Source organism: Podarcis pityusensis (genome assembly GCF_964106645.2).
Source record: "Podarcis pityusensis genome assembly, chromosome: 2".
Taxonomy (NCBI): domain Eukaryota; kingdom Metazoa; phylum Chordata; class Lepidosauria; order Squamata; family Lacertidae; genus Podarcis; species Podarcis pityusensis.
Window position 1 is genome coordinate 13,732,264 of NC_138029.1, and position 24,773 is coordinate 13,757,036.

Genomic DNA, 24,773 nt, shown 5'->3' on the forward strand with positions numbered 1-24,773 from the left:
AGGTATGTGAGTGTGTGAGAGAACGCAATGGTTAACGCTGCTGTATGGCAAGCATGTACCGTGTGGCCTGAAGAGTGCATGCACTCACAGGTTAAGAACGTTTGGGTGCTTCAGTATTCCCTGTTCAGGAACACACACACAGGTGTGGGAACATGTGTGTGTGTGTGTGTGTGTGTGTGTGTGCATCAATGTGGGGTATGTGGACTTTAGGCCTCACCCCTGCCCCTGGTTGTTGTTTTTTGCTAAGCCTCACAAAACCAGGACTAGCTGAGCACTCCCTGCTGCTTCCCCCACCCCCAAGCCCAGGGACAAACTCAATTACACTTGGATTTCATTTCAGCTGTATCTTTTTCATGCTGAGACCTGCCTAGGGAGGAAAACAGTTCTCAGAGGTGGCAGGATGAGGGGAGCCAACTCCCGGTAACAGAAGGGGATGGGAGAAGCCCCGCAGGCATGCTGGGAGACCGGTGGGCAGGGAACTGGGAAGCTTCTCTCCAGGAGAGGCCCTGGCCTACACGGGAGTCAGCAGAATGCAGTGTAAATGAGCCAGTGGAGCCCCAAGGGGGGTTGAACAGACTGAACTACTTCAGACTGAAGGGCTGTGTGGGTGTGATGTCATTGTTTTTGTTTAAAAAATGCTCCCTTCCATAAACCGCATGCATGCACACATTCACAAATCGGATAGGACTGTGTTAGGCTTTTTCTCCCTGGCGCAATACCTTTGTGGGTTTTGTTTTTACTTGTAGGGATGTCTTTAGATGAGTAATTACAAGAGCAAACATTTGCTTGCAGTTTGAAGTGCCCCAATCCGTCCTGCTCCGAATGGGCAGACCAGGCCTGCGTTGGTGGTGTTGGGGCGCTCGGCACCAGGTGGTCTGAAACAAGGATGGAGGGGGAAGACTGTGGCCTCCAGATGTTGTGGGACTCTCACTCCCATCAGCCTCACTCAGCATGGCCAAGAGTCAGGGGTCAGGGCTAAGCATTCCACTTCCTTGTCCTGGATGGGCAGTGGTGTTGTTGTTTAGTCGTTTAGTCGTGTCCGACTCTTCGTGACCCCATGGACCAGAGCAGGCCAGGCACTCCTGTCTTCCACTGCCTCCCGCAGTTTGGTCAAACTCATGCTGGTAGCTTTGAGAACACTGTCGAACCATCTTGTCCTCTGTTGTCTCCTTCTCCTTGTGCCCTCCATCTTTCCCAACATCAGGGTCTTTTCCAGGGAGTCTTCTCTTCACATGAGGTGGCCAAAGTATTGGAGCCTCAGCTTCAGGACCTGTCCTTCCAGTGAGCACTCAGGGCTGATTTCCTTCAGAATGGATAGGTTTGATCTTCTTGCAGTCCATGGGACTCTCAAGAGTCTCCCCCAACACCATAATTCAAAAGCATCAATTCTTCGGCGATCAGCCTTCTTTATGGTCCAGCTCTCACTTCCATACATCACTACTGGGAAAACCATAGCTTTAACTATACGGACCTTTGTTGGCAAAACTCCATGGACAAAGATGGGCAGTGGTACTATGGGAACTATCCCATTACTCAATGAGTACTACTACTAACATGGACATCTGGTCTGGTTCCCATGTGGCCACATACACATCACCAAAAAAGAGGAAATACATCTCTCTCACGCACACGCAAAGAACCCAGATTTGCACAGAAATTGCATGTGCTAATTGATATGTACAGAAGGACAACACAACTCATCATGGTGGAGGGCAGGGCAGAAGATGGGGATTTGGTGACCTGTGTGCTTCCACAGCCTGCCACCCAGGTACTGCTAACTGTTGGATAGGTAACTTCAAGACCCTCTCCTCCTGTTCTTTTTATGGTTCCTGCTCTTTAAACTAGGCTAGGACCGACAGCGCTTTAAACAGAGGACTGCTCTCTGTAAAGTGAAACACATGGGTTATGCCATCAGCAGCCCTAAATCTTCTGCCAAGACAGTAGTTTGCTAAACAACGGTTGGGAGGAATTGGCCTACTGGACTCTCTATCTGACTTTGACAGAGATGTCCTTGTTTATCTTTGTCCCTTCCCCCATTTTGGCGGCGAGGAGACGTAACTCTGCCAGAGAGGTCTGCAGAGATTCTGCAGGAACTGTTCAGAGATGGGCAAGAGAAGGCTGAGATGGACAGCAGAAGGATAGGTCCTGGCCGCTGGGAACACAGTGCTTTGGTCCCCTAGGCTTGCTGCCTCTTTGATCCTGACAAATGACCTAACAGTAGTTGAGGATCATATCCTTAGTTGCCTAGTAACAGGTGTTTGGACTAGCTGTTGGGAACTATTTCCTCTTCTCTTGCAAGAAATCTTCCTATGGGGCCATTATTTAAGGTAAAAGAATCATCCATTACTCATCCAACTCATCACAGGTCCATGGCTTGTAGGGGTGTGTTTCTTAGTCCTGGCATTCAAATCCCTAGAATTTCCTTTATTTTGATCCAAGCACCTTAAGTAGGGTCTGGTCCTTTGCTCCTCAAACATGACCGTCTTGAGGTGTGGGGCTCCCAAAAAGTTGGGACTCTGATATGAGGCCAGACAGCAACGTGCCCCATATACTAAGACCCGCTCAACACAGCCTTGCAGTGGTGAAAGAACCCAGGAGTCCTGCCTCCCAGCTGCCACTTGTGCTGTCTGTTTCACTTCATTGGATAATATTTGGAGAGCCAATGTGGTGTAGTGGTAAAGAGCAGTGGACTCGTAATCTGGTGAACCGGGTTCGCTTCCCCGCTCCTCCACATGCAGCTGCTATGTGACCTTGGGCTAGTCACACTTCTTTAAAGTCTCTCAGCCCCACTCACCTCACAGAGTGTTTGTTGTGGGGGAGGAAAGGAAAGGAGATTGTTAGCCGCTTTGAGACTCCTTCGGGTAGTGATAAAGCAGGATATCAGATCCAATCTGCAGAGAGAATTGTGTGTCACACAATTATTATTATGTGGGGTGTATGCGTATGTCATTCTGCGCCATCCCTCCTTTCCATTGGCTTGTCACCTGCAGTCCCTTTTGGAACCTGGGAGGCGGCAAATTGATTTTAGGGTGGTGGGGATGGTCATATCGCTATCCCCTATCCCACAAGACCCCCCCACCTGCAGTTTTTCCAGCAGCCCCCTCCTCCCTCTGCTGCATGCTTGCCCCACTTTTGAGCGTCTTTAATTGGCTGTGCTTTCCAGAGCCCCTTATGAGCGGTTGGGGTGGGGAGGGAGGGAGGGCAGCTCCATGGTGGGGGGGGGAGGGTGGCTTGGGTTCTTGATGGGGGGAGGAAAGGAACGGGGAACTGGGAATCACTGCATCTGGGCGATTTCCAGCTCTGTCTTTTTTATGTAATCGCCCTGCGCTTTCTTGCATGTGCGAGTGAGCGAAGCTACTGGGGGATGGGGAGGGCACGGGGTGGGGGTGGGGTGGGGGCCTTTGGTCAGGTAAATGGCATGCTGCACCCCCCCCCCCACCTTCCCCTCTCCAAAAGAAATCCCAAGGGAGACATTAGCTGGGAGAATCGGTGGTGCTGTCGCGCCTGTCTGGTCCACTTAGTTTCGTGCCCTTCTGGGATTTGTTGCCGCTGCAGCTCAGTGGCGTCAATGATTTTGCTCTGTTGCATCTCCTCCCGCTGCCCCCCAGCTTGTGAAATGCTTCCACTACCTGCTTATGAGTGGAGGGACTTGGATCACAAAAGTAGCTTGCAGCCGGTCTTGACCTGGGGACAGGAGCTCACCTGGTGGCCCTTGACATTGAAGCGGCAATGGGGGTGAGGAGCAAGGGCATCATGGCTTCTCCTGTGTTCCGCTCCCCTCTGAGGGGCCAGCAATACCTTTTGGAAGGGTGTTTTCGATAGGAAAAACGAAGATGGGAGGGGAAGGGTTAAGTGCCTCCCCCACCTCCCCAGTGCTACTGCTCTTGTGATTCAGAAGGCTCTCACCTCAGCTTCTTTAAAAACTAGAGATAAAAATGTCGGGCAATCCAGTTGGGGAATCTCCTGCGTGTGCTTGGGGGAAACGAAACAGCATGACTGCCTGCTAGGAATTGCTAAGAAGTCGAAGAGTGTTGAAAAGAGGCTGTTCCCTGATGCTTCCTGCTTGTTCTGTGCTCCTTTGGAGAGGCAGGAACAGACCCAGGGGGATAGACATGATGATTGGCTAAGCCAGCTCTATACACTTCGCACTAAAGCCTGGGCCGGCTTGTTTGTTGGGCAGGTGGGGTATTTGCTCTGCGTGCTGGAACTGCAAAGGCCAGAGTGGTGCATATAACCCTGGTGACTCTCTTGCTGCTCCTGTTAATGCCATCTCTTCTTGGTTGGGGAAGAGAGTTTTGCATACGTTTTCCTCCTTAAAGAAAAATAGGCCCTGACTGACAGGCGAGTTGTAGGGTCTGTAAGAAAAGATGTGTGTGCTTGCCATAAAATTTTGAGTTGCGTTCCCTAAATTAATTGGGACCTAATTCGGCATGTTTACTGGACTTACCTTTAGTAAACAAAGCTAAGGAGAATAAATTCACCATTTATTGGGAAGGCGGTTGAAAGGGTTTTGGCAGTAGCTGCGGTTGTTCTTGGATTGAACTGATAATCTAGGCCCATTCCATTCTAGGTTCAGACCTGGTTTGGGGGCTAAATTGTCTTGGTTGCCCTGACGAACAGTATTTATTGAGTGAGGGGCAATGGGAGTGATACCTGGCTAGTAGTCTGTCTCTCTGGATTGGCTCCATGGGAACAGGGTCACTGTTTAAGGTGGTTCTGTTCCACTCTGCAGGGTCGAATACAGAGAGCAGCATTGGGGGAGTAATCCATGGCCCCCTTGTGCTATGGTGCTTTGTAGGGCACTATTCTGTGCTCTGTGTTATTTAATACCTACATGAAACCACTGGGGGCAGTCATCTGTATGCTGATGACACAGAGCTCCAGATCTCTTTAACATCTGAATCAGGAGTGACCATGCAGGTATCTGCAAGCAGTGATAGGCTGGACGAGGGCCAGTGAACCGAATTTGAATCCTTGCAAGATGGAGGATCTGAGAGTGAGTGGTCCCTGTGTCTGATAAATAGGCCAAGTTCCTGCTCTGAATGGGGTTGCAGGTGAATAGTCCGGGAGTGCTCTTCAATGCATCTATGCCACTGGAATATCAGTAGCTAGGAGAGCCTCTTACCAGCTTTTGCTGGGAAGGCAGCTATGACCATTCTTGGAGCATGGGAGCTAGACCACAGTGGTCTTTGTTGTTTAGTCGTGTCCAACTCTTCATGACCCCATGGACCAGAGCACGCCAGGCACTCCTGTCTTCCATTGCCTCCTGCAGCTTGGTGAAACTCATCTTCGTATCTTCAAGAACACTGTCCAACCATCTCATCCTCTGTCGTCCCCTTCTCCTTGTGCCCTCCATCTTTCCCAACATCAGGGTCTTTTCCAGGGAGACTTCTCTTCTCATGAGGTGGCCACAGTATTGGAGCTGTGGTCTAGGCACTGATAACTGCAAGACTGGATTACTGTGACACACCCTATGTGGGGCTTCCGTTGGCCATGGTCTGTAAGCTGCAGCTAGTGCAAAACATGGCAACTAGGCTGTTGCCTGGGGCATCCTCTCAACACCACCGCCAAGGGAACTGCACGGGCGGCCAATAGGGTACCAGTCTCAGTTGCTTCTAACACTGAAAGCCGTATGCAACTAGTGCCCATGTTACCTGAGGGGTCTCCTTGTCCCATACACACATGGCTGGAACTGTGTTACTCTGGTGGAGCATTGTTAAGAGGACTGCACACCTGACATCAGCTAAAAACCAGACATTTAGAATTGCAGTTCCAAGCCCCTGGAATCTGGTTCCGATTGAAATTAGGCAAATGCATAGCAGAGACTACCGATAACTTATCTTTTAAAGAGGGCCTTCCCTAAAGCTCGTTGAAGCCATTTTATAATGCATACCGAATCTGGTGTTTCTGAGATTTGCTTTTAAATTGCTGTGCATGTAGTTCTCGTATACATTAGGTTTGCTGACACCTTTACTGAACACTGCTTTGGAAAACTTGTTTGCGAAGCAGCTTATAAATTCTTAATCTAATAAAAAGTACCCCCTTTTAATATTACCTGCTGCATAAATGTCTCAAAATACCCCCTCCCTTCTCTCATATTCTAAAGTATTTGAACTGGAAATATTTGATTCGGGAAGGAATTCAATAAAGCCCAGCTATTGTGGTTCTTAAAGTTCTACTCATAGTATTACATGAAAATCATTTTTAATGAAATACTTGTAAATATTTTAAGATATGACAGCTCAGCAGCATGCAGTATCTTGGGAATGCTGGAGAGAAATAGACTGGGGAAGGGAGAGTGAATCCCTCTGAGTGCGTACTGCTCTCTCCCTCACCCTTCCCGTTCTGTGGGCTTGTAAGGGATTGTGAGGGCTTTGGATCGAGCAGATCCAGTTTTCCCTTTTTGCCCTGTCTGCCATGAGAGGGGCAACAGCAGGGGTCTTTTCATGCTGCTTGGAAGGGGAGATCTGAAGACAGCCTCCCTTTCAGACCTGCAAAATTCCAGGGCCTCATGGACATTCTATTCTTCCAACGACTAGAGCAGGGGTAAAGGTAAAGGGACCCCTGACCATTAGGTCCAGTCGTGACCGACTCTGGGGTCATCTCGCTTTACTGGCCGAGGGAGCCGGCGTACAGCTTCCGGGTCATGTGGCCAGCATGACTAAGCCGCTTCTGGCGAACCAGAGCAGCGCACGGAAACGCCGTTTACCTTCCCACCGGAGCGGTACCTATTTATCTACTTGCACTTTGATGTGCTTTCGAACTGCTAGGTTGGCAGGAGCAGGGACCGAGCAACGGGAGATCACCCCGTCACGGGGATTCGAACCGCCGACCTTCTGATCGGCAAGTCCTAGGCTCAGTGGTTTAACCCACAGTGCCACACGCGTCCCTAACAGCAGGGGTAGGGAACCTTTATGGCCCAGTGGGAAGTTCAGCCCTGCTTTCTGCAGGGATCAGCTGTGCAAATAAGCCAATCCTGCAAGGTCTCTACCTTCCCTACATCTGACGTCACGTATTACATCAGGTGTGGAGCTGGTAGGTGTGGTTTAGGGCAAATGAACTGTTGGACCAAACTTGGTCCATTCGCTAGAGGCTCCCCACTTCTGGACAGAGGGTGGGGGATGAAGGAAACTGGTAACATACCCATTTCGGCACGTAACGTTTGTTATGTTGCTAATTAATTTTACAAAACAATGGCATTTTAAGACATTGATTCCCCTCCCACAATGTAGCAGATTTCTGTGGCTAGTTTTGCGCCTTACATCACAGCACAATGGTTGGGAGGGAGAGAAGGGAAAGAGGGTATAAATTTTGTAACTTAATTGCTAAAAATAGAGGAGCTGAATGTCAAACTTAATTAAAAAACTACACCCTTTGATCTTGCCCCTAATCCCAGATGTGACAGATGCTGTTGTTCGATGGTGAACAAAAGCTACTCTTCACAAGCTAAGATGCAGTTTCTGGTTTGTCACATTATGTGGTCCACAGCTCAGGACTTGCACGTTTCACTTGATGTGTATGTTACTTTTTAAGCTTCTAAGGCCAGGCAGCAGAGCGGAGCAGCTCACTTCAGGCTGCACCAGGGGAAAGGTTAGATGAAGACCAGAATGCGTTGTCTTAATACTGCAGCAAGAATCCCTATAAGTGCTGGTCCTAGCCTAAGGGTGGGGAAGATGCCTCATTTCGACTCCACTTTAGAGAGTGAAATGTCTTGGGCACGCACTTTAAATATTCAGGCCTCAACTGCATGCTGGCACATGTTCTGCTTTGTGTGGGTTTCAGAGAAGAAGGCGAGAAGACGAGGACTTGTATGGGGGCCTTAAGGCATAGAACTGGCTCATGTAACATTTCTGCTGTCTTAATAGCTGTTCTGTACCTATATTGTACCGGTTTCACTGTGTGTCCAGGCCCGATTCACAGTGCTGATATTGACCTTTAAAGCCCTAAATAGTCTGGGTTTACCTAAAAGATCAAGTTGCCCATGCATTAAGGTGTACTTCTGAGGCCCTGCTTAGGTGCCAACCTACAAAGACAATCCCTGTGGTGGGCATACAGAACAGGGCCCTCTCAGTGGTGGCCCCACAGTTGTGAAATGAAGCTCCCTCATTGTGTGATCAAGTCCCGTCCCTCACTGTGTTTATGCATAGGCCTTGAAAGGACCTTTTTGTGATGTCCTTCAGTGGTTAATTGCAAACAGCTAGAGAAATGGTGTTGTGGGTTTGAGTTTTATATGTTTAAATAATGCTGGACTATTTGTTGCGCTGGCTTTTAGTAGTATTACGAAAGAGAGGTTTCAAAAAAATTTTTATTGTTTATGTGCTGATGGTGTGTTTTGTAAACTGCTTTATGAATAAGGTTTCTTAAAAGGTGGGTTAGCATTTGCCTGTACATAGTTCCATCCTTATTTCAGACATCGTGATATATTGGTATATCACAGTGTTTAGCTGGTGATATACCGTGATGTTGAAAACCAGATATTACCCAGCCCTAGTTATACATCTGTTAAATAAGCTTAATTATAAGGTAGGTGAATATTCCTGTGGGTTATCTTGAATGAGCTTTCTAAATCCAGAAATAGGTTCCTGGAGCAGTGCTGAGGAATATCTGTTACTCATCCTGGGCGCTTTGTCACTTCCTGCTCTGTCACTGTGCAAGGAACCATGGTAGTCCAAATAACAAGGCCAAACATCACATCAAGTAAAACATGGCACTGCAATTTGTATGGGTGACAACTGTTGTGGGTGTTAACAGGTGGAAGCAGTGGCTAGGGAATGCCCTCAGCCAAACTAGCCTTCCTACGAGTTTGGAAGAGTGGGAGATGGGGGAATTCTGTGCAAACCCCACTGATGACTAACATTGATTTTAGTGAAGCTTAGGCTGGGATGCGGGTGGCACTGTGGGTTAAACCACAGAGCCTAGGGCTTGCCGATCAGAAGGTTGGCGGTTCGAATCCCCGCGATGGGGTGAGCTCCCGTTGCTCCCCTGCTCCTGCCAACCTAGCAGTTTGAAAGCACGTCAAAGTGCAAGTAGATAAATAGGTACTGCTCCGGCGGGAAGGTAAACGGCGTTTCCGTGCGCTGCTCTGGTTCGCCAGAAGCGGCTTAGTCATGCTGGCCACATGACCCGGAAGCTGTACGCCGGCTCCATCGGCCAATAAAGCGAGATGAGCGCCACAACCCCAGAGTCGGCCACAACTGGACCTAATGGTTGGGTCCCTTTACCTTTACCTTAGGCTCAAACCAAATGTTAAAAGTAATTGTATGGCTAGTAACCACATCTTGGTAGTTGTTTTTCTAAACCCCCCAAATTAGACACAGCCAGCACTTCTCAAGTTTCAGTGGTAGCGCAGCAAGAAGGAAGCACAAATCTCTTCCTCAGTGCCCCCTCCCTTCATTTCTTGGTGCTGAAAACGGCCTGGGTAGGTGGGATGGGGGGAGCTACAATTGATGCCAAGGGGAGCTTCCCATCCCATGCCTAATTCTAGCATCTTTTGCTTCCTCCTCTTTGCGGTATCATGAGTGCAAGGTGGGAAAGTATGTTTGGTGGTGGGGAGGAGGTCTAAGGGGAGAGGTTTGGTGAGATGCAAGGGGAGGGAGTTGGTAAGGTCTAAGGGGCTTGGTGAGTGGAGCAAGCAAGGACGCAACCATGTGTGTGTGTGAGAGAGAGAGAGAGAGAGAGAGAGAGAGAGAGCGAGAGAGAGAGCGCCACCTGGCTTTTTCACCTCCCAGGTACCAAAATGTTCTGGCTCAGTTCTGGTCCCCTCAAATATCCAGCAGTATCAGTTTCTTAGGTGCCAGCCTTGTTCAGGCTTGTGGGGAAAGAGGGTGTGTGTGTGTGTGTGTGTGTGCGCGCATGTCCACTTCTAGTATCATATTTCTTTTTCACAAAAACAACAGCAGCAGCACCAGGTGCATGACATTTTCCCAGCCCCAGATCATTATTGCAAAGCGTCAGGCCTTCTCTTCCTTACTATACGCAAGCCCAAACACACACACACACACCCTTCTGTCACCACCCACACAAATTGCAGTGCCATCTTTTATTGATGTTCTGTGTGGCCTCGTTAGGGAGGAAAACATGCTTGCATTAACACAGGCAGATGGTTTCGGATGGTTTTCCTCCCTCAAAATAAATTTTGCTGCTGCTGGTGGGCATGAAGGGTAGAAACTCAAATTGCTCAACTGCTGAATTCGGGGAAATCCCCCTTCTCTGTATTTAGATCTTTGAAAAGCTGTCAGTCAAGCGACTTGTGGCGCTGGTGATGGGCAAGTCATCCCGTCTCGTCCCCCCGTTCCCCCCACCACCTCCAGACTTCATTTTCATAGCTGTTCCTTTCTGGCATTGCTGCAGAGGATTGCAGACATCTAATTCCTGAGCACCATAGTTGGTCTCCTGACATTTAGGACTTGCTCAGAGGGTCAGTTGACTGTTTCGCTCTGTGTTGTAGCCATTGAAGAACCAAAAGTACCAATGCAAAACACAAAATTGCAACATTGCACGTAATGGGTAAGAAAGGAGCTGTTTTACTGTGAGGAAAGAGGGGGAAGATATCTATAGAGAGCAGATGGGTTTTCTTCAACCCCACAGTGCTCCCTTCAAACAAGCTTCGGATGCAATTCCTAACTTGTTAGGGCAAGAGTGGGGGGCTGTTTTTGGCTTGGCCAGATCCTCACACTCCCCATCCCTGCAGCCTAATTTTGACAGGTGAGTGGGACAACCTGCCAAAGTCCTTTGTGTAGTTCTCCAGAAATGCCTACAACCAGGAATTAGGGTGTAAGCCCGAGGGAACAAAGTGGGACTTACTCCCGAGTAAACATGCAGAAGATTAGGGCATTCATTTCTAAATCTGAGATGTGCTAGAGTTCAAGTCTACCTGGAAAGCATATCCCTTAGTTTGGATTGTCAAACTGCCCTGAGATATTTTGACGAAGGGCGGTATTTAAAACAAACAAACAAAAAATAAGTAACACTAAAGGGTGGGTTTTCACGGGGAAAGCTCCAGAGCAGAAAAAGAAAATGTGCAGATATGGAGCTTTTAAGGACAGACCTGTGTCCGGAAAAATCAAGGCAAAAGTTAAATGTGGATTAGCCCTTAGTTTATAGGTAATAGCTGTGGATGTATTAGGTAAGTGCATTTGGCTTCATTCTCTCTCTGTGTGTGTATGATTTGAAACCCAGAAGGCCCTTATTATCTCCCTGGTCTTCTGGAGGGATCCTCTAGCTCCTGTTTTGGAACTTTGCCACTGTGCCTGCCGGGTAAAAGTGGACGCTAATCTCCTTTAAGCCCTCGCGCCATCCTAGTCCTCCCAAGCAACTGTGACAGGGACAGGCCGGAGACAGCAAGGACACAGGCGGCCTTTAAAGTAGCAGGTTGATTTTGACTCTGCACTTCTGTGTGTGCCCGGGCTGGAGGAACGAAGGGATCTCAGGGCACGATTCAGCAGGGCAAGTTTCACTTCTGGAGGGCTAAGGCCGTGTTTTAGCCTTGTGGGAACCCCATAAGCTTAGGAGGGCTTCTGCCATGGGGCAGGGCTGGTGGGGATGGGCTTCTCCCTCGTGCCTGTAACAGGAACCGAGAAGGCAGTCGCTGCAAGGACAGCTGACCCTCTATCTCTGTGGCTGGTTCCTCACTTCCTGTTGCACCGTTGCTCTCCTCTGCCGGGGCGAAGACCACAGAGGTAGGTGGCAGAGGCTAGAATCAAAGTTACTCTGCACCTTGCGTATGATGTTGAAAACTGCCTATGATTCTTTGTGAATGCAGATAGCGGCGTTGTTCTATCCTTGCATCTCTGGGGTGAAAGCTGGGGCTGAGCTGAAATGCTTCCTCCAACTTCACCATCCATTTTGGGAAGTTGGTGTGGCATTTTTGGTGGTGCAAAAGCTAGCATATGGAAGCAAGGGAACCTCTTATTAATCCTGACAGCTGGCTTCCCCACCCAGCAAGCCCTTATGAGGTGGACAGGAAGCTTTGCCCTTTAACTGGTAGGCTTTATGATGACACAGAGCGGTGACACCGTGTCGCCATGTAGCCCAAGGGTAGCCAATGTCGTGCTCTCTGAATGTCGCCTGACTCCAGCTCCTATCAGCCTCAGCCAGGATAGCCAACTCTTCGTGACCCCATGGACCAGAGCACGCCAGGCACTCTTGTCTTCCACTGCCTCCCGCAGTTTGGTCAAACTCATGCTGGTAGCTTCGAGAACACTGTCCAACCATCTCGTCCTCTGTCGTCCCCTTCTCCTTGTGCCCTCCATCTTTCCCAACATCAGGGTCTTTTCCAGGGAGTCTGCTCTTCTCATGACGTGGCCAAAGTACTGGAGCCTCAGCTAAAGGATCTGCCCTTCCAGTGAGCACTCAGGGCTGATTTCCTTCAGAATGGATAGGTTTGATCTTCTTGCAGTCCATGGGACTCTCAAGAGTCTCCTCCAGCTCCATAATTCAGAAGCATCCATTCTTCGGCAATCAGCCTTCTTTATGGCCCAGCTCTCACTTCCATGCATCACTACTGGGAAAACCATAGCTTTAATAGCTTGATAGCCTTATCATCCTCCCCCCCCCCCCAAATCCTCTTTCAAAACTGTCCAGGTTGGTGGCTGTTGCCACATCTTGTGGCAGTGAGTTCCACGGTTAAACTATGGGCTGTGTGAAAAAGTGATTCCTTTTGTCTGTCCCAAATCTTTCAACATTCAGCTTCCTTGCATGAGCTCTGTTCTTTAGATTTCCGAGAAAGGGGGAAAACTGCTCTCTATCCACTTTCTCTCTACAATCCACAAATTTATATACCTCCAACAAGCCTTCTTCCCCACCCCCACCTTTACTTGCCTTAAAAAAAATTAAAAAGACAAGAAAATCATAAATAGCAGACAGGATGATACGACGTACCTTCAAGAGGGTGACCTAAAAGAGTAGCTGTAACATATTCTTACAAGGGATGCGGGGGGCCCCACTAGGGGGCGCATTGGAAGATGGCCGGCAATACCATCTCTCCGACCCACACGGGGTAATTAAGAGGCTGTTATGGGAGTAGGCAGCCTCCCTTGTTGCCCCAAGGAAATGGGGAACACTGCCCTTGCCTGCTGTGCCCATAAATATTCGAAAGAAGGGGGTGAGGGCCCTAGGCAGAATGCTCCCGTGTGAACATCGGCTCTCCTGGACGCTGTCTCTGATCGCGCACTAGTTGCAGCAATTTGGAATAATTAATTACAAAAGAAGCAAATGCACATATTTCAAGTGAAGAAGGGGAGTGAAGTCTGCTAATTTAAGTGACCTCTGCGAAAGAAGACTACGGGTGGGAGAAACAGGAATATTTTATGATGAAGATACACCAAAGGCGGGGTATGTTGACAACGGGGCTGAATGGGGGGGAAAACCTTTTTTACTTTCCTTCTATGTGATTTACAAGAACCCCTCCTCATTAGAACCGTCGGTTGAACTGACCCAAGCAGGATGATTAAGGTCTGTGTGGAGATAAACTTTAACCAAAAGTATGCTTTATGGAGATCGAGAAGCAATAAGAGCTTTTGGGAATGGCGCAGCAATTAATTCGGAGTCGCCATCTTGCCAAAGGATTTACAGCCAGGAGGAAGAACAGATTTGTTTTCAGACTGCATTCCTAGTGAATCTCCTCAGAGGTTTTGAGAAAGGAGGCAGATTGGTGAAGATTAATGACGCTAAGACTGTTTTGATGTATAGAAGTGATGTTATATGGAAAACGTCTGGATATGGCTACTGGATAAAAAAAATAATATCCACGCAGGATTACAAACTGTTCTAACCAGCTTGCGGAGACTATCAGAGGTCACAAAGAGAAAGGAAAAATATATGAAAATAACAACAAGAGATGTGGAAAAATAATAAGAAAGGACTGGATAGTACTGTGAACATCATAAGGTTAGATTTGTGGACATTAAAACAGCAGTAAGAAGCAAGAAGTTGATTGGATCCCTTTGGAACTTGAAATATGGGTACCCCCAACAAAAATTTAAAATTCGGCTATGTAATTTGGAATTTATGTAATTTGGTTTGATTTGATGTGATTGGTCGGTTAATTTAAAATTATTCTTAAAAAAAAAACAAGGGATGCGGGTGGCACTGTGGGTTAAACCACAGAGCCTAGGACTTGCTGATCAGAAGGTCGGCGGTTCAAATCCCCGCGACGGGGTGAGCTCCCGTTGCTCGGTCCTTGCTCCTGCCAACCTAGCAGTTCAAAAGCACGTCAAAGTGCAAGTAGATAAATAGGTACCACTCCGGTGGGAAGGTAAACGGCATTTCCGTGCGCTGCTCTGGTTCACCAGAAGCGGCTTAGTCATGCTGGCCACATGACCCGGAAGCTGTACGCAGGCTCCCTTGGCCAATAAAGCGAGATGAGCGCCGCAACCCCAGAGTCGGTCACGACTGGACCTAATAGTCAGGGGTCCCTTTACCTTTACCTTTAACATATTCTTACAATACATCTAATAATACCCAGGGCATCCACTGAGCTAACAGAGGAAAGGATCAAAAGGACAATGAGCAAAAGCTTAAAAATTCTGTCCAATAAACTCAGATAGAATGAAAGTCTGAAATGGTTGTTCATGCTCATGTATGAGATAAAACTCCCACCAAATTGCAGCAAAATTCTCTGGCTCTGCCTGGGCTCTAAGAGTCTTTAAATGATGGGTTAGCTTCTCTCAAACAGTAATAAACAATGCCTTTGAATGCCATCTATCTAAAGTAATGCGTAAAGAATCTTTCTGGCCCTGTGAAATGACCAATCAATCTAGGACCATTAAATAAATTACAGTGGTGCCCTGCAAGATGAAAGCCTCGCAAGACGAAAAACTCGCTAGACGAAAGGGTTTTTCGTTTTTTGAGCTGCTTCGCAAGACGATTTTCCCTATTGCAAGTTTGTTTCCTTTTTCTTAACACCGTTAATACAGTTGCGACTTGACTTCGAGGAGCAACTCATAGAACGCGGTGTGGTAGCCTTTTTTGAGGTTTTTAAAGACTTTGGTGATTTTTGAAGCTTTTCCAAAACTTTCCCGACACCGTGCTTCGCAAGACGAAAAAAATCGCAAGGCGACAAAACTCGCGGAACGAATTAATTTCGTCTTGCGAGGCACTACTGTACTAGTTATTTTCCCACAATAGCTACATTACTCTCCTCAAACACTGGTAGCAAACACAATTTGGACTCCAACATCACACTTTCCCCAATAATAACCCCAATTTGTTTCACCACGTGTTTCCCAAAGATGCCCACTCCTGGACAAGCCCACCAGAGGTGCCGTCAAGTCCCCTTCTCATTTCGGTTCTGCCAACATAAACGGCATTGCCCAATGCTTGAACTCTGGCAAGCAAGAATGGAGTGCAACACCAGTGGTGAGCTTTCAATGAGTTCTCATAAATGGTGGCTGAAACAGAGGACAGAGGCTTAGGGGTCCAAAGGTTATTCCAAAGACCAGGACCCACTTCCTGTCCAGTACCTCTCTCCCAAAGGACCATAAGGCCAGAAAAAGAAGAAAAAGTGGTCTTCAGTAGAATACCAGGCCTCTTCTGCACTCTGGAGTGGTAGCAATGAGAAGTTTGTAAGCTGTATGGGGACTTACGGTAGTTGCTGTTCTGTCAACAGAAGGCTCCTGCAAAAACGAGCTAATTTAGTGAATCCTCAGTCAGTTAGGAGAAGTGCCCCTAAACTTATCTGTAACTTGTTGTGCTGACAAAGGGATAGATTGATCAAAGATGTCCCGCAACTAGTGTGGCAGCCCCACTTTGTGCATTGTGGCACTCGGAGCACACTTGCTTGATGTGGCAGATGAAATGGGAGAGTGATCACTCTCTGTAATGAAATGGGAGAGTGATCACTCTGTAGAAAGAAAGGGTTCTCATTTCTTGTGCCATTTGTGCCAAACTGAACAATGAAAGAAAGGATTTGTCACTTTCTTCCACATTATCTGGGTGGCTGGTAGGGAAAGAAGTGCCCTAGGACCCTCGTACCTACAGGACCGCCTCTCCTGGTATTCCCCATGGAGGACCTTAAGGTCCATAAATAGCAACACCCTAGTGGTCCCGGGCCCTAAGGAAGTTAGATTAGCCTCAACCAGAGCCAGGGCCTTTTCAACACTGGCTCCAGCCTGGTGGAACGCTCTGCCTCATGAGACCAGGGCCCTGCAGGATCTGATTTCTTTCCGCAGGGCCTGTAAGACAGAGTTGTTCCGCCTGGCCTTTGGCTTGGAGTCAATTTGATTCCCTCCCCCTCTTTCTTTTTTCCTTTCTCCTCCTGTGGTGAGGCTGCATTTTAATGTTTTAATGTTGTATTTTAATCTAGTTTTTAAGTTGTATTTCAATCAGCTTGTTTTTATTATTGGTTGTTAGCCGCCCTGAGCCCGGTCTTGGCTGAGGAGGGCGGGGAATATTATTATTATTATTATTAAGGAGCTGTTGATTGATTCATTGCCTCCAACCCTACCCAAGTTTTAGTCTTGACCCCAAGAGGCCGTAAAAAGAATCTGCCTAATTGAAAGGCATCAAAATACAGTCGGTCTGTCTCTCTCTCACACCCACACTCGCCCCAACTTGAGATTTAGCGTAAGGAAGTTTGGCCGGTCATCTTGCCCTCTTGTTTCACAAAATAAAACGGTTTAAAATTGATTGCCGTTGTTCCATAATCCTGGCTGAGATCAAAATTGAGAGGGCTTGGAAGAAAAAAAGAAGTCGTGGGAGGGCTATTATTTTAATAGCAGCAATCCTGCCTAATAAGAATAAATTGAGGGGATGCCAGGATCATAAGTCATATGTAATACATTGCAAAACAGGTACATAATTCAACCTAAGTCCAGACAAATTCTGTGACATACGAACCACCAGGTATTTCAGGGAAGTCAGACACACCTTGATACCATAAGCGCCACCTAATAAACAGCCATGTTCTTGGCCCCAGCTTCCAAAACATTGTCTCCAATTTATCAAAATTAATGCCCAGCCCTGTCACAGAGCTAAATTTGCCAGTTTCTCTTGCGGAAGAGGCATTTGGGGATCTGAAAGAACAGTGAGGTTGTCAGCAAGGAGTCTGAGGAGCTCTGAGCGACCTTTATAATCATAACCCTGTATCAATGAGCTCACCTGCAGAGATTCTGCCCAGAGTTTAAATAAGAAGGAATACAAGAGATATCCCTATATAAAGTAAAAGGCAAAGAATCTAAATGATTTGTTCAGACCACAGCTCAGATCTAAAAACTAAAAGGCCCCAAGCTAAAAAGGCCCTAATGTTGTGAACCTCCCTCTTAAGAGAGTTGTTCCAGCCCCTGGATCACATTGATTACTCTATTTCAGCGACCCTTTTGTGGGGAGTGTTCTTGCCACTGATGTGCCAATCCACAGGGTTTGCAACTTGCAAAAGTTACAGACAGTGGCATAGCGTGGGGGGTGCAGGGGGGGCCGGCTGCACCGGGCGCAACATCTAGGGGGGGGCGCACTCGCACTCGCAGCTCTCTGCCCCTACCTGGCTCACTCACTCTCTCTCACTGCAGTGCTGGCTGTGCGAATCCGATCCGAGCCGCTGGGTCGCCGCCCACTGTGGAGGGGGTGGGTGCCAGGCGTGCGGTGCGGAGAGAGAGCGAGGGACCATCTGGGGGAGGGACAGTGCAGTGGCCGCCCAGCGCAGCGCTGAGCGCGGGAGAGAACCACACCAGCCCAGCCCAGGCAGCAGCAAGAAGAAGCTGGCAGCGGCGGCAGGTTAGGGGTTAGGGGGCGCAAATTACTTGCCTTGCCCCGGGTGCTGACAACCCACGCTACGCCGCTGGTTACAGATTTTGCACGGAGCTGCCGTCACTTGCAAATGGGCTTTTGGGGGCACCCTCTGTGTGAAAGCTGTAAAGGTTATTCTTCTTTTGGTTATTCTTCCGCACGGGTGTGATCTGCTCTGTGCATCCTCAAGGGATGTCTGCACCTGACACCAGCTACTGTACTTGATCTGTTCATACCCTACAACATTTCTCCAGTGAAAATAGGGACGTTCTATTAAACAGAGAAACTGAAAATTGAAAGACTTGCCCATTCCTAGGCCAGTGCCATGTGACAAGGAAAGAGAACATTGTGGACCACTTAAGGTCCAGGCTGCCTTTGGACCAAAGAACTGAGGTCCAGCGCCGAGGGCCTTCTGGCGGTTCCCTCGCTGTGAGAAGTGAGGTTACAGGGAACCAGGCAGAGGGCCTTCTTGGTTGTGGCGCCTGCCCTGTGGAACGCCCTCCCAGCAGATGTCAAGGCAATAAGCAACTATCTTACTTTTAAAAGATATCTGAAGGCAGCCCTGTTTAGGGAAGTTTTTAATGTTTAATGCTGTATTGTGTTTTTAATATTTGGTTGAAAGCTGCCCAGAGTGGCTGGGGAAACCCAGCCAGATGGGCGGGGTATAAATTATTATTATTATTATTATTATTATTATTATTATCTGGCTGGTGTGCCAGACCTTTAGGGGATGCCACATGCCAAATTAGCCCTGCACCAAGGAAGGACCCCCCCCCGCCCGCAACACACAAAGTCATCAGCTGTCCCAGAAAGAATGCAATGTACAAAGCAAAGGCATTAAAAACATTTTTTTAAAAAACTTCCCTACATAGTGCTGCCTTTACATGTCTTCTAAAGGTTGTAGAGTTACTTATCTCGGCTCGTGGGGTCGCATAACTCCATACCCTCCAACATTTTTCCGATGATAATAGGGACGTCCTAAAGAAAAGCAATGACAAACCGGGAATGGCATCTTAAAAAGCAGAGACATCACCTTGCCAACAAAGGTCCGTATAGTTAAAGCCATGGTTTTCCCAGTAGTGATGTACGGAAGTGAGAGCTGGACCATAAAGAAGGCTGATCACCAAAGAATTGATGCTTTTGAATTCTGGTGCTGGAGGAGACTCTTGAGAGTCCCATGGACTGCAAGAAGATCAAACGTATCCATTCTTAAGGAAATCAGCCCTGAGTGCTCACTGGAAGGACAGATCCAGAAGCTGAGGCTCCAGTACTTTGGCCACCTCATGAGAAGAGAAGATTCCCTGGAAACGACCCTGATGTTGGGAAAGATGGAGGGCACAAGGAGAAGGAGACGACAGAGGATGAGATGGTGGGACAGTGTTCTCAAAGCTACGAACATGAGTTTGACCAAACTGCGGGAGGCAGTGGAGGACAGGAGTGCCTGGCATGCTCTGGTCCATGGGGTCACGAAGAGTAGGACACGACTAAACGACTAAACAGCAACAACAACAAAGAAAAGCATGACATTCTGGGATCAAATCAGAAACCAGGATGGCACCTGTAAATCCGGAGCTGTCCCTGGGAAATAGGGACATTTGTAGGGTCTACTAATCAGTTGTTGTATGCCTGTGCAGTCCACACATGACAGTTTGCCTTCTTCTCATTTACTCTGTCTCTGAATGACCAGGACGGGCAGCAAACCAGTTTAGCAGCCCACTTGCTCTCACACTGTCATTCCTAGGCTGTGTAGCGCATCAGTGCAGCAGGCGCTGTAAGCCCCCAAGGTGAGGGGAGCAGCTTTGGAGTCAAAGCCACAGCTGTGAAAGTCCAGTAGCAGGAACGATGGAGATTCTCTATGGATTCAGGCCTAACAAATGTCAGTTCTGTTTGTTCTCAGAGCAAGAGAAGCCTCCATTCTTGCATATGCAAGTTAGGCCTCTCATCCAAAGCAAAGGTTTTTTGTTTCAAATCGATTAACTGTCTGGCTTTTAAGCAATCGGTCAATCAATCACTTGCATTTAAGTTCGTTTTTATACTCGGAAGCCTTTTGAAGGGAGCGTCATAATTTTATGTTACCGTTTTGCTGTGTTCAGCTATCTGCCACTCTTTACAGAGGCCAGAAGGCAAAGCTGGGTGTGAGGACCGGTTTAACATTAAATGTGGAACAGCAAGGATGGTGTCGGCCCTTCTGGATAGAGATGAGCCCTTACGAAAGTGCGTAATGCCAGAGTTTCCTTATTGTCAGCTCCTGTGATCTGGCAGTGTGTTGACGGTGGGGACTTTTTACCTGCATGTTAAGCTTGTGGTTGATATAAACACAGCAATTAATCATTTCATACTTGCAGCTGTGCTGCAGCTTCACTTGATTTGCATAAATGTGCTGCATTGGTATATATTATAACATCTGTACAAGTGTATACCCAGGACTGGGTGTCATACAGACATAATCCAGTTATGCACCCAGGCAAATCCAAGTTCTGCGTCCAGAGAGGTTGAATTCTGCAACCTGTATATAGTATGCAAGCTTTTGCAGACTGCCTTACTTATTCTGCATTTTATTTTATTCACTATTCTTCATTACTTATTCTGGTTTGTTAGTTATGGGGTGGGGTATGTGGAGGTGGGAACTATGAAGCGCAATGATATCCTGTTATTAAAACTTACTCAGCTACCCCTTTTGCTTCTGAGATTTAGGCTGTGTAAGCCCCACTGGTTTACTTTAAGTAGGCATATACCGGATCACACTGTTAGCAGGCTTCTTGCCATATATACATACATATAATTTAAATATATATTTATATATTTCCAGCCATAAGGACTAGAAACGTGCTTTAAAAAAACGAAACCTGAAATTCTGACAAAGCTTGAATTTTGCAGCTGATGCAGGCTTTAGCACCCCACCCCAGCCCCTCCCCATTTCTCAAATTATTCTCTGGCTCAAATAAGCTCTAACAATCTTAGCCCTCTTGCAAACCCCTTGCACAATACTGTAACGATCCACTTCCTCCTCCATTGTGAGATTGTTCATGACCTTGCTGTTGGAAACGGCCCAAAAACCACGGGCCAGTGAGTGTCTGCGTCTGATTTCTCTCTCTCTCCTTTCGGCGTCACAGTTGTGTTTTACTTAATGCATTCTGCTGCTTTGCTTCATCACTGAATTAAGCTCTAGGAGGACACATCCAAGCACACCAAGGCTTTGGGGAAATAGAAAATCGCCCCTTGTGACTTTGTAGGGGTCCTTATCAGTATAAATACGTTGCAGAGGACGCCCAGCAAGTCGCAATGGATGTGCAACGCCTTGTACAAGTTTGGGGATTTGCCTACAGGGGCTGTGAAGAGCGCTGGCAAAACGGACCAGTTGCTCTTCTGCTCACCTCAAGACCCCTTTCCAATTTCACCTCCACAGTGAAAAGGAATATCCCAGCTTAGTGCAAAGCGGGGAGCAAAAGAATGCCAGTTTCACTGTTGCTCTTTTCCGCCTTTGCAGTGGCGACTAGATGATGTGCAATTACCACTGAACTTTCCAGGACTGACGGCTGGCTGCACAAATGGTTATGTAAGCAATCGAGGAGGGAGAGAGAAACAGCTTTTTTTTTCTTTGTTTTTTGGCGGTGTGATTGTGGTGGTGGAGGGAATACGCATGCCCATTCAGAAGCCTTTTTTGGGGGAAACTCCACAGATGTCAGACACTTTGCAGTGTTTCCATTGGCTATCTGGCTCTAGGTGGGCTGGACCAGTTCAAAACATCCCTAACGGTATAGTTTGCTGCTGCGCTCCAAGTTTGTGCTGCAGATTTGCACCCTGTCGTGTAAAGCTGCAAGGTAAGTTTATGGCACCCAAGCCAACCTGTTTGCCATGTGCAAGGACTTATCAGTCATGACCCCAAGACTCACTGTGCTGGGAAGCGTGGCTGAGTGTGCTTGCTAAAAGAATCCGTAGAACAGAGATAGCAAACCTTTCAGGCTCTTGATGTTGCTGGACATCATTTCCCATCTTCTCTGACAACTGGCCATGCTTCTTGGGTCTGATGGGAACTGGAAGCCCAACAACAACTAGAGGGCCATAGTTTCCTTTTTAATTCAATTATTTTTGCAACTTTCAAAAGTTTAACATACACACTCCAATACATAATAATTCTTTGTTTTGTTCTGCTGACTTCCCACCCTGTTTTCCATGGTGTTTTTATTTCTCCCCCTCTGCTGCACCCTAGGAAAGGTAAAGGGTAAAGGGACCCCTGACCTTAGGTCCAGTCGTGACCGACTCTGGGGTTGTGGCACTCATCTCGCTTTATTGGCCGAGGGAGCCAGCGTACAGCTTCCAAGTCATGTGGCCAGCATGACTAAGCCGCTTCTGGTGAACCAGAGCAGCGCATGGAAACACCGTTTACCTTCCCACCGGAGCGGTACCTATTTATCTACTTGCACTTTGATGTGCTTTTGAACTGCTAGGTTGGCAGGAGCAGGGACCGAGCAACAGGAGCTTACCCCGTTGCGGGGATTCGAACCGCCGACCTTCTGATCGGCAAGTCTAGGCCCTATACCATAACAACAATACAATAATCTCTCATTCCTTCTGTTGCTCATAGTTCACATCCCGCTTGTGAGTTCATCATGCTAGAGTATTTCTTTAAGTAATCCAAAAAGGGCCTACATTCTTCCACAGAACAGTCATTAGGTTCTCTTATTTTGGCTGTTCTAGGATATCTTTCATGTCTGTTTCTATAAGTCTTGGCTAGCAAGGTGACAATGAACATCTTGACTGTGCTAGGCAAATGTAGGATTTGATTCCTGGGATCCACTTGCCACCCACAAGAGTAACCCGCTTGTATTTCTGTTTTGTTTTGTTTTTTTAATAACTTTATTCAAAATTAAAACAAAACATATTATCCAGAAATATATCATCCTTATTTCCCCCCCCCATTTTTCCTCCCTCCCCCTCCCTCCCCCCACAGAACCCACCCCGACTTCCCTCAGTTCTAGTCTTTGATTTCTCTAAAAATGCCGTTTTCTGCATGTTACACAGTTGTATAGATCCTCAAACTATTTAGCTGATTATTATCAATAAAAAGTTTGTGAATGTTTATTCAAAACCAGCCAAGGAGTCCAGTTCGCTTTGTTGCATCTTCAAATACTTTGTAAAGGGTTCCCATTCATCCTTAAAGTCACAGTTATCCTTGTCCCGTAGCTTGTAGGTCAGTTTTGCCAGTTCTGCATAGTCCATCAATTTTTCTTGCCATGATTCTTTAGTTGGGGTTGTATTTCTGGAACCTGCTTTTGCTTGTGACAGTAGCAGTTGTCAGGTACAACCAGCTAGCATGCCACAGGACACCGGCGCCTAGGCCTAATTTATCAGGTGTGCAAACCTGCAAACTCAAATCTCTCATTTATGCTGCTGGTTTCCTTCGACAGATATGGGCATGAAACACACAGCTAGCACGTGTGTGCTCAATTCAGCATGCTGTAATGTAGTGAACAATATGTTGGACACCATTGGGTAGACCCAGGGTTCAAATAGTATGAAGTCCGCTTGGGTATCTCTCTCTTGAGTGTTTCCTCACAGCAATTTATTGTGGACCTAGTGCTGATTGGCCACGCAAGTTCTGCACAGTGTCCACACACAACCTCGTCCTTGTCACAATGCCATCCTATATTTTACCCGTTTAATCTGGAGTTGCTGTTTATACAGGATTTGTTTGTTTATGTGCTGAATATGAGCAGCACCGAGTCCACAGTAAACTGACAAACTGACATGTGGAAGCCCCCCCCTGTCTTGACATAACCTACTTTGCAAGATTGTGGTGCGTGAGAATAAAATGGGCCAATCTCATCTATGCTGCGAAGGAACATAAAAAACCTCCCACCAAAACCCTTCAAAATCTGTGTTTAACTTGAAAAGATTTCTCTAGTCCACTCCCCAAATTAAAAATACTGTTGGATGCAAGCTCGGATCTGAAACACATAGTCTGAGATGAGTTTTCTGCAGATTTGAAATGTGAGGCCCTGTCTGGGAATTTGGATGTTTTTAAGTTTGAGATATTGATACGTGAAACAACCAGTTATTGTACTCTTTGGAAATGTCCAGCGTTGCTGATAATAGTTTGATTTAAATCTTCAACCATTCATTTTTGCTCTTGTTCAGCCTAAGCTTTCATTTGCATTCCTTGCTGCTTCTTTCATGGATTGTTGTTACTGCATATTTTTTTTTATATACTCCGCAAGTCTCTTTGAGAAAGTCCTTTTTGTTTGTAAAATTTGTGCAAGTTTAAAATCATTTGGTCCTAGCCTCTTTTCCTCTGCCCTTTGCCCTGACCCTCTGCATCGCCCACATCACAGGGCAAACTGTTGATGCTTCCCCCTTGTCTCTCCTTGCCTAGGCAGCCTGAGCCGGGCGGGCCCAATCCCGGCCATCCTGCGCCCACCACCTGCCATGATGCAACAACCCCTGGATCTCAAGCCCTTCCTGTCGTTCCCTATGGAGGCGCAGCCGGCCGTGGGCCTCTTCGCAGGTTTCAACACGGTAAGGCCGTGGCTGCTTCCGGCCCAGGAGGTACAGGCTCGGGTAGGATTGTTTGTATAACTCCTCCTACTTTCCTTCTTCTCTTCCTCTGCCCCCACCAGAGAAAGGGGCTTTGACCTGGACACCTGGCCCCTGGGAATGCCAGGTGAGGCACCCAGGGCTCACAGATGAGGGTGCGGGCGGGGTTATGTTAGCCCTGGAGATAAGTGATGGCTGGGGCCCGTTTGGGACTGGTAGGGTGGAAGGCAAGGAGATCAACAGTAGGTGGCGCCAGAGAGCTCATGGCAGGTTGTATCATAGAGTTGAAAGGACCCTGAGGGTCATCTGCTCCAAACCCTGCAATGCAGGAATATGCACCTCAGCCCAGTTTACCTGAACAGCCTCAGCCCAGTATACCTGAAGGAGCGTCTCCACCCCCCATCGTTCTGCCCGGACGCTGAGGTCCAGCGCTAAGGGCCTTCTGGCGGTTCCCTTGCTGCGAGAAGCAAAGCTACAGGGAACCAGGCAGAGGGCCTTCTCGGTAGTGGCGCCTGCTC

The 24,773-nt window shown here is 47.6% G+C and overlaps 1 protein-coding gene across 9 annotated transcripts in view; it reads left to right on the forward strand.

Annotated features, from left to right (window-relative positions):
- The window catches only part of ZNF385A (zinc finger protein 385A), a 211,223-nt gene that overhangs the window by 98,979 nt on the left and 87,471 nt on the right, over window positions 1–24,773 (forward strand). For 3 of the 9 annotated variants that reach the window (XM_080994809.1, XM_080994805.1, XM_080994810.1), the window contains exon 2: window positions 24,095–24,279. The exons of 1 other annotated variant lie outside the window; for it this stretch is intronic. In XM_080994809.1, the coding sequence (XP_080850935.1) occupies window positions 24,095–24,279 (185 nt within the window). Of the gene's footprint in view, window positions 1–2,254; window positions 2,328–21,254; window positions 21,278–24,094; window positions 24,280–24,773 lie in introns of those variants that run through there. 5 more of the 9 variants (XM_080994813.1, XM_080994811.1, XM_080994808.1 and 2 more) reach the window with 5 other exon arrangements.